The sequence below is a fragment of the Heptranchias perlo genome, chromosome 6 (assembly GCF_035084215.1).
Source record: "Heptranchias perlo isolate sHepPer1 chromosome 6, sHepPer1.hap1, whole genome shotgun sequence".
NCBI classification, from domain to species: Eukaryota; Metazoa; Chordata; class Chondrichthyes; order Hexanchiformes; family Hexanchidae; genus Heptranchias; species Heptranchias perlo.
Window position 1 is genome coordinate 19792357 of NC_090330.1, and position 8854 is coordinate 19801210.

The 8854-nt window shown below is 41.9% G+C and overlaps 1 protein-coding gene across 1 annotated transcript; it reads right to left on the reverse strand.

The window, feature by feature from the left end:
• Positions 1-353: 353 nt before the first annotated feature.
• On the reverse strand, positions 354-8109 carry LOC137322468 (transmembrane protein 272-like). The gene is made up of 3 exons (XM_067985388.1): positions 8055-8109; positions 4508-4590; positions 354-722 (listed from the first exon to the last, which is right to left on the reverse strand). The coding sequence occupies exons 1-3, from the start codon at positions 8065-8067 to the stop codon at positions 360-362; spliced, it is 459 nt and encodes a 152-aa protein (XP_067841489.1). The 5' UTR covers positions 8068-8109; the 3' UTR covers positions 354-359.
• Positions 8110-8854: the final 745 nt, after the last annotated feature.

Consider the following 8854-nt stretch of genomic DNA (forward strand, 5'->3'; position numbering starts at 1 on the left):
CTCAGTTAGTCCCCGTGTGCCTTGACTCAGTTTGAGCCAAATCATTTAAGCTATCACGGAAGATATTGAAATAGCATGCAAATGCCAACAGTGAGAAACTTCAAACAAGCATGAAAAAATGCACAAAGATGCGTGTTGTTGGGCTGCACATGCCTGAAATCTAGCCCCATGTTTTCATTTAGATGTACATGTATAGAATAGAATCTATACAACAGGGCACAGCAGAGAAGACAGTTACTTATAACCAGACATGAATATAACGGGAACAGCCAAACAAGTTCTGACTTCTTGAAACTGTGCGTTTTAATCAGGAACTTCCTTTTTAATCATATTTTCATGTCTGGTTTTCAGCCTGATTTTCATTCTTCTTCTGGATCATCACTTTGCTTTGAACAAAAGAATAAGCAGCAACTGCACAGTACCAAAAGGCCTAAAACTGTATGACTTATGACAAGAACAACAACCGAAAATATGTACAGTGTCTTATCACAGTAATCCTGGGGCTGGTGAAAAGGCGGAATGAAATTGGGCAGGTACACAGAGAAAACCCAGTAGTTTCCCAGTATAAACCACACAAAGAGGAACAGACTGAGGGTGACATGGATGTAATATCTGTGCAGATTTTGTCGCCAGGGATATTCATCATCGTCGTCATCACCAATCACGACAGACTTGGAAAGAAGATGTCTCATTTTTGCAGAATCGTATAGTAGGAGGGTGACCTGTGTAATTAACATAGCAAAACAGTATTAATACAAGGCCAAGCAAACAAATATTGTGTTCTCCCTATATAGGGCACCTGGTTATGACTTTTTAATACCACCAAAACCTCATAGTTTTCAGAGTATGCTTTTATCTAAATATGTATACTTTATAAATATATAGGTATAGTCGCCGTATGATATTTACAACACAAACTGAGTTTGCTTTGAGTCCCAGTAGGACTTTCCTCTCAATTGGCCAGTTATTCTGGTAGCTAGACAGAAAATCGGATGTTATGCAGGATTCCCCTGATTTGTTCGGCTGTCGGATTTTCTGGCATCATTCCTGCTGGATGCCAAAAGAGGCATATTAAAATGAGGCAGTAACGATGGTGTGACACCACGTGTTGTGTTTCCTGTCATTACCCTTCAGTGGCACTGGACATAACTTATGCCAGCATAAAAGAGGTGTCCAGCTTTGCTAAAGACTACAAATTGTGGAAATAAGTTTAATTCACATCAATTCTCATTGTGCTACCAACTTACAAACAGGTTTTTGAAACCCAAGCTTGGTTTCACCTATCCATTACTTCTTGGTTTAGTCTTGATTTATTAGTTATTTAAAATAGGTTAGACTTTCTCATCTTGAGTGGCATTGGACTTATCAAGTCAGTTTACTGACTCGGGTGTGTGTTGTTATGAATAGTTCCTGCACTGCATGCTGTCAGAAGGCCCCCTCACTATTAATGACATGGACTTGGGTGTACAGGGCACAATTTCAAAATTTGTAGAAGACACAAAACTTGGAAGTGTAGTAAACAGTGAGGAGGATGCAAGAAGATGCAGACTGGCTGGTGGAACGGGCGGACACCTGGCAGATGAAATTTAATACAGAGAAGTGCAAAGTGATACATTTTGGCAGGAAGAATGAGGAGAGGCAATATAAACTAAATGGTACAATTCTAAAGGGGTGCAGGAACAGAGAGGCCTGGGGGTATATGTGCACAAATCTTTGAAAGTGGCAGGACAGGTTGAGAAAGCAGTTACAAAAGCGTACGGGATTCTGGGCTTTATAAGTACAGGCATAGAGTACAAATGCAAGGAAGTTATGTTGAACCTTTATAGTACACTGGTTCGGCCACAACTGGAGTATTGTGTCCAATTCTGGGCACTGCACTTTAGGAGGATGTGAAGGCCTTAGAGAGGGTACAGAAAAGATTCACTAGAATGGTTCCAGGGATGAAGGACTTCAGTAACATGGATAGACTGGAGAAGCTGGGGTTGTTCTCCTTAGAGCAGAGAAGGTTAAGAGGAGATTTCATATGTGTTCAAAATCATGAAGGGTTTAGATAAAGTAAATAAAGAGAAACTGTTCCCATTGGCAGAAGGGTCAAGAACCAGAGGACACAGATTTATGGTGATTGGCAAAAGAACCAAGGGAGACATGAGGAAAAACTATTTTACGCAGCGAATAGTTATGATCTGGAATGCGCTGCCTGTAAGGGTGGTGGAAGCAGATTCAATCGTAGCTTTGAAAAAGGAATTGGATAAATACTTGAAGGGCAAAAATTTGCAGTGCTACAGGAAAAGAGTGGGGGAACGGGACTAACTGGACTGCTCTTATAAAGAGCCAGCATATGCTCGATGGGCCGAATGGCCTCCTTCTGTGCTGTAACCATATTAACATTGAAATACTTTGCTCGTATCAAATGTCATTGGCTGTAGTGTGTTTTTGCTTATTTTTTGGGAATTTCTTGACTAATATTATTTAATTTACAAGTAGTCCAATACCATTTATGTTAGTGATGTCTCATCAGAAAGACCTAAAAGATTAAGGCAGCGAAATTCGACTCCGGCTATGGCACAGAATAGACAATAGCAAATCTGCAAACCGTTTTACGTCCCCAATTAAAATCGAGCTGAGTGTAAAACGGGCGGCCGATTCGTTAGCACCTGTTTTGCTCTATCGCCAAAGTCGAATTTCTCCACCTCAGTTGCTACACTCACATGCAAGTTAAAATCAAAAATGTTAAAGGCAGAATAAAAATTAGAAAAATTTCACTCAATTAAAATAATATGCATGACAAGCAGAAAAACATCGTAGGCAGCCAACGGTGCAGCAGGTTTTTATTTGATTAAAAAAATCTTCTTAATGGTGCTTGCACTTGCCAAGTAAAAAGCTAGTAAGGAGAAATAAAACCAGTTAAGAGCCCTTCGCAACACTGTCAGAAACACTTACATTTTGTTCTAACCATTAAGAATGTAAATGAGGAAGCATAATCTCTACAACTAATAGGTTTCTGACAAATATATTTATCATTCAGCACAAAGTCAATTCTAATGTCCCAAGATGAAAGGAACCTTGTCATAGCATCCAGAGACACTACTAAATAGTTTCCCAAACAACCCGATTATTTGGTTGACAACTTTTAGTACTTAGATTAACATCTGCTGTGCTGTTACACTCCCCTCCAACGATGTTCCTCACATCATCATCAGTGAGAAGTGCCAACTGTATTTGTAATTCCATATTATCACTTCATGTTTTCACCACTTCTGTCATATATGCAGAAAGATTCCATAGGTTGATAAGTGCTAACTCCTCTATTTCCTATTGCAACATCAGAACAGGTTGGCTAGCTGTACAAAAAATGCCAAATATGATAGGAGATAGTTCTGTACAAATAAAATTGAAAAAATATGTAGAAAACTTGTAATTTTAGTCTTTTATTTACTTCTAATTCATTCCCCATATTCTTTCATTTTATGCACCTTCTTTAGGTTCCATAGGATCTTTAACAGCCACCTGAGGAGCTTGGGTTTAATGTCTCATCCAAAAATGGCACCTCCAAACTCCCTCAGTACTACTCTGAGGTGTCAGCCTAGATTATGAGCTCAAGTCTCTGGAGTGGGGCTTGAACCCACAACCCTCTGACATAGAGGCAAGAGTTCCACCACTGAATCAAGCACTCCTGCTCCTCTTGGCCCCACTAAAATTCTCCCAATTAAATTTTTGGGCCTTTTCTTGCGTGATCCTTTTCAGGACCATTGATTAGGCTGCTCAATGCCTGGTACAAATGGCCAGAGCATGCACGGATCATGCATGGATCCTACAACCAGCACAGAACCCCGATTTGAGAAGCCTCCTACTGGAAACAGGCGGGTGTGCTGCTTGCCCATTTACAGGCCTGCCTGAAAATTTCATCAGGTGAGCCTTGGCTGTCAGTGGGAGGCCGAAGTTGATCTCCCCTGGTTTTCAACTGCCGGCTGCCCATTTTTCAGGCAATAAACAGGTGTCCAACAGTTGAAAATCGCCCTCAATGTATAATATATTGAGTGGAAACTGCAAATCGCAAAGAACAGAAGAAAGCATGAAACAAAAAAATGCCATTCAGTCCATCAAACCCATTCCTTCCAAAGACCATGTACAATCTACCCTATCATAAAGTCAACCACCCATTTTATCTCCTGAGAGAATGTTCTGCATAAATGCTCCCTTATTCACAACAGCATTAATTTCTATAGCTCTATTATTCAGCACAGGCCTGGTACCCCTCCACAGACAACACCCGCTCTCTGCTCTCCTGGTAGTACGTTTTGACTCTTCCTGTGGAAACAAGTCTTCCAGTTTTGGCTGGGGAATCTAAGCGCAAGAACTAGTCACAAATGGAGCAAAAATTACATCAACCCAGAGGTATACAAAGTTGTATTTCACTTAAAGGTTTACATACCAGACAGAGTTGCATTTTCTTTGCAAAGTTGTTGAAAAATGTTGACATGCACTTAGTTTTATGGTGATACTTTACCTTCAAACTGCCGATTATTCCTCCAACCAGCAAATACAATGGAATCAATGGCTGAATAGGGCAGCTATCCAGGAACTTCATTCCTAAAATAAACAATTGAGGCAGACTTTATGAAAAAAGAGTTGTATACAAGTGAACAGGCAGAACCCAACTGGGTCATTATTATCCTTTAGGTAAGGAAACCTGCCATCTTTACCTGGTCTGGCCAATATATGACTCTAGTCCCACACGAATGTCGCTGACTGCAACTGCCTTCTGAAGTAGCCTAGCAAGCCACTCAGTTGTGTCATCACCTTCTCAGGGTAACTAGGGATGGGCCGTAAATCCCAGTGACACCCACATCCCAAGAATGAATAATTACAAAAAATATTACCAAAAGGATATTGAAGCTCTGGCAAAACTGCAGAAAAGATTTCCAAGGATGTGACCAGAATTAAGAGGATGCAACTATCAGGAAAGATTGAGCAGGCTGAGGCTCTTTACTCTGGAAAAGAAGAGACTATGAAGAGATCTGATAGAAGTCTTTACAATTATGAAGTGGTTCGATAGGGTGGATGTGGAGAAACTGGTTCCACTCAGGGTGAGTCCAGAACAAGGACACTTAAATATAAGATAGCCACTAATAGATCAAATAAAGAATTTAGGAGCGATTGCATTACAGAGGGCGTGGTGAGAATCTGGAACTCACACCACATGGAATGGTTGAAGCAGATGGCATTGAGACATTTAAGGGGAGGCTTGATGCATACATGAGGGAGAAGGGAATAGAGGGATATGGGGGCAGGGTGGAAAGAGGTAATTAGGATGGGAAGAGGTAATTAGAGTGGTTGTATAAACACCGGTATAGAGCAATTGGGGTGAATGGCCTGTTTCTGTGCTGTAGATTCTATGTCATTCTATGTAGTTCAGCTTTGCATCCCCGCTATTAGCCTCCTGATCATCCTCTGCATTCGTCTATAAGCAGAGGAATGGAGGCAGCCTAAGGAATACCTCATTGGTCCCTGAGGCCCAGTCCACATCTTTAAAACTTAAATATATGGTAAAAATACCTAAAAATAATTTTTAAAAATTGAAAGACACTTAAAGAAAGTTTACAAACCTTAAGGAAACTTTAAAAATACTTCACAAAAAATTACAAAGATTTAAAAATAATTCAAACCAACTTTAAATGATTCTACTAAAATACCAGATCCCTATGTCCTTCAGGTATGGATCGCGTCTGGACCACCACAAGCAAGTCTCATGCCTCTTCTGTTCAGGCATTCTTTACCGTTGGTGGCTATAGGGTGGAAAGTGAGAGAAATGTAGCTGTGCAGAAAATCCCACCCACTTAACGTCATTTACATGCAGGAAGGCAGAGGGGCAGGAGCTGAAAATGTCCACCCAAGTGGGTCCCAAGGAAAATCTGCTATTTCATTATTGGACCAGAGACCTGGGGGTCAATATTAATCCGCCCCCCACGACGCCGGGAGAGGGTCGAGGGGGGGCTTAGAAATTAAAACTGGGGGAATGCGCCCCCGAATCGCCACGTACACGCGATTTTTACAGCGTCATATTGCGTGGTGTGTGTGTGTCCTGTCTTGGAGAGGTGGGACACTTAATTATCATATTTAAATCAGGCTCTCAGTGCAGTTGCCGGCTGGGCTTCCCAGGGCTCAGGAAACCCGGCAGCGAAATGGAGATGGGAGCAGCTGGCTGCAGAAGGTAAGTGCTTTTCAGAGCACTCCTCCCAGCCCTTCAAGCAAACCTTCGGCCGATCGTGGCCTTTCCTGCTGCCGCGATCGGCCAACCCACCCCCCCTTCCAAGCCCCGGTCTAAGAGCCACCTGCCCCGTGATCAGCCTCGCCCCCCCCTCCAAGCCCAATCGTTCCCTCCTTTCCGATTTCCTGGCTCCAACGCCCCTTCCCCCCCACCTCCAGCAAGCCCCAAACATTCCCTCCCTCACGATTTCCTGGCTCCGAACTCCCCCACCACCAAGCCCCAATCTTTCCTTCCCTCTCTCCTGATTGACAGGCTCTGACCCACCCCCACCAACAAGCTCCGAACTTTCCCACCCTCCCGATTTCCTGGCTCTGACCACCAAGCCCCAATCTTTCCCAATTGTCAGGGACCAACCCAACGACCCTCACTCCGGCCTCCTACCACTGGCTTTCCCACCCGGCAACCGGCCAGCCTGTCAATCTGGCCAGCTGCCAGGTGGGAAACAGAATAAAAACATGATAACGAGGTCCTGCCGTTAAATTCGCTTCCCGCCTCCCCGTAAATATCGGGGCCCTGTGCTGGTCTTCAACTCCCTGATTTTCCTTTATTGGCCACCTTGGGTACACCTGAAACAGACGGCCAAAAAGGAGGAAATCCAGTCCTTGGCATTTCTAAATAAAATGCCTGACTGTTTTGCACTAAGATTCAGTGTGAACAACTGTTCTGCTTTAGTCTTGCCCATTACATGTTGACTTCTGAAAACGTAAGGGTCAAAGCTCCAGGTACTATAGAGCCAAATGCTGCCTTTTTTCTATGTTTATCTACAGCGCTGTTGTCAGCAGTAGCCCTGACTTCAGCAGCAGCACTGTACAATTAAATGAGGTGGTGCTGTTGCTTCCAAACAGTCCAAGACCTTTCCAAAGAAGTGTTTAATGTTGGCGCCTCAGGAAGCTGCAGTAAACCCCAGTGCCAATAAAAATATTGCCCTGGAAGCAGGCTTCATGCATTTTTATGCCACTGGTGGGCTGTTCAGCTGACCCTGTGTGAGGTAGTTCTGCAATAAGGATATGCATCTGCTGCTAGCACACCTGCATAATAGGGATTGTGCAATAAAGACTGAACAGGTTCGGGCTCTTTTCTCTAGAAAAGAGAAGGCTGAGGGATGACCTAACAGAGGTCTTTGAAATTATGAAGGGGTTTGATAGGGTAGATGTAGATAAGTTCTTTCCACTTGTGGGGGAGTCCAAAACTAGAGGTCGTGAATATAAGATAGTCACTAAAAAATCTAATAAGGAATTCAGGAGTGGTTAGAATGTAGAACTTGCTACCACATGGAGTGGTTGAGGCGAACAGTATAGATGTATTTAAGGGGAAGCTAGATAAGTACATGTGGGAGAAAGGAATAGAAGGATATGCTGATGGGTTAAGATAAAGTAGAGTGGGAGGAGGCTCGTGTGGCGCATAGACACCGGCATGGACCAGTTGGGCCGAATGGCCTGTTTCTGTGCTGTAAATTCTATGTAATTCTATGCAATCTAGGGACATTCTTATCATCTAACTACGGTGAAAGCATATCCCATCACATTTACTCAAAAAACGAGAAATAGCAACTCTCACACATAGACTGATCACGGGCTAAATTGAAATGAAATAGCTGCAGTTTGAATTGCTGGCGCCTTACCTCAGTTAAGCAGTAACTTTATTAAAATACTATTGAATTAATTACTTTAATTAAAGTATACTACTGATTTAAGAATAAAACTTACACCCATAATACAATAGTCAACACTGCTAAAAATATTTTATTCGTTCTCATACAATATTTAATAAAAATAAAGTTTCTTACCCACAAAAGCCATTGACAGTGGCAGTGCAAGGAAGGCAAGCAGTCCAAAGATAAAGCAAGCTGTACACATAAATAGAAAAAGATGTGAAACTCTTTGTTCTCAACATACTGGAAATAAAACTTGTAGGAAATGAAGGGCAGTAAACACTGCACCATTTTCTATATTCCAACAGGCTCACTAAAGTAATAAGGCAGTTTGACTCGTGATTCTAATAAACATTAATTGAAAGTTATTTGGGCAAATCCTCTCCATGGGTTCTGAGTTTGAAATGCTTTAAAAACCAGAACAGAGGAAACAACGATTCTTGATTAGGAGAGGCATAGGCAGCAAATTTAAAATTGTACACAGTTCTTCCAAATGGTGCCATCTCCTGGTACGTTCTAACAAGCGGCTGGAAAATTTAGAATTTTATATTTAAAAGAATACATTTTAGGTCATTTTGAAACACTTTTTAACTAAAACTAAAAGTTACAAATACTTTAGCCGTGTACAAGGGGAACAAAACAACCTCTCTCTCTCATTCCTTTCTCCTTCTCTCATCTACTGTTTGTTTTATTGCAGTTGATCCCATCCTTTACATCAGCGTTTCCCAAACTATTTTGGCTCTGCCCCACAGTAATGAAGGTGAGCGCTCTTGTGCCCGCCTCTAAACGTAAACATTAAATATTTGTTATAACTTACAAAACATAAAACAAAGTTCAATAAATCACAAGTATAAAAATAAAACATACTGCTTTCCTAATGGAACTGGCTCCTACCCTACAGGTCTTTACTGTAAAGCAGTGTTTCCCAAACTGTG

Excerpts from the sequence above, each read along its gene's own strand:
- LOC137322468 (XM_067985388.1), bottom strand. Across the intron at positions 723-4,507 it reads GAATAATCGGCAGTTTGAAG|GTCACCCTCCTACTATACGA; the intron begins GTAAAGTATCAC and ends TTAATTACACAG.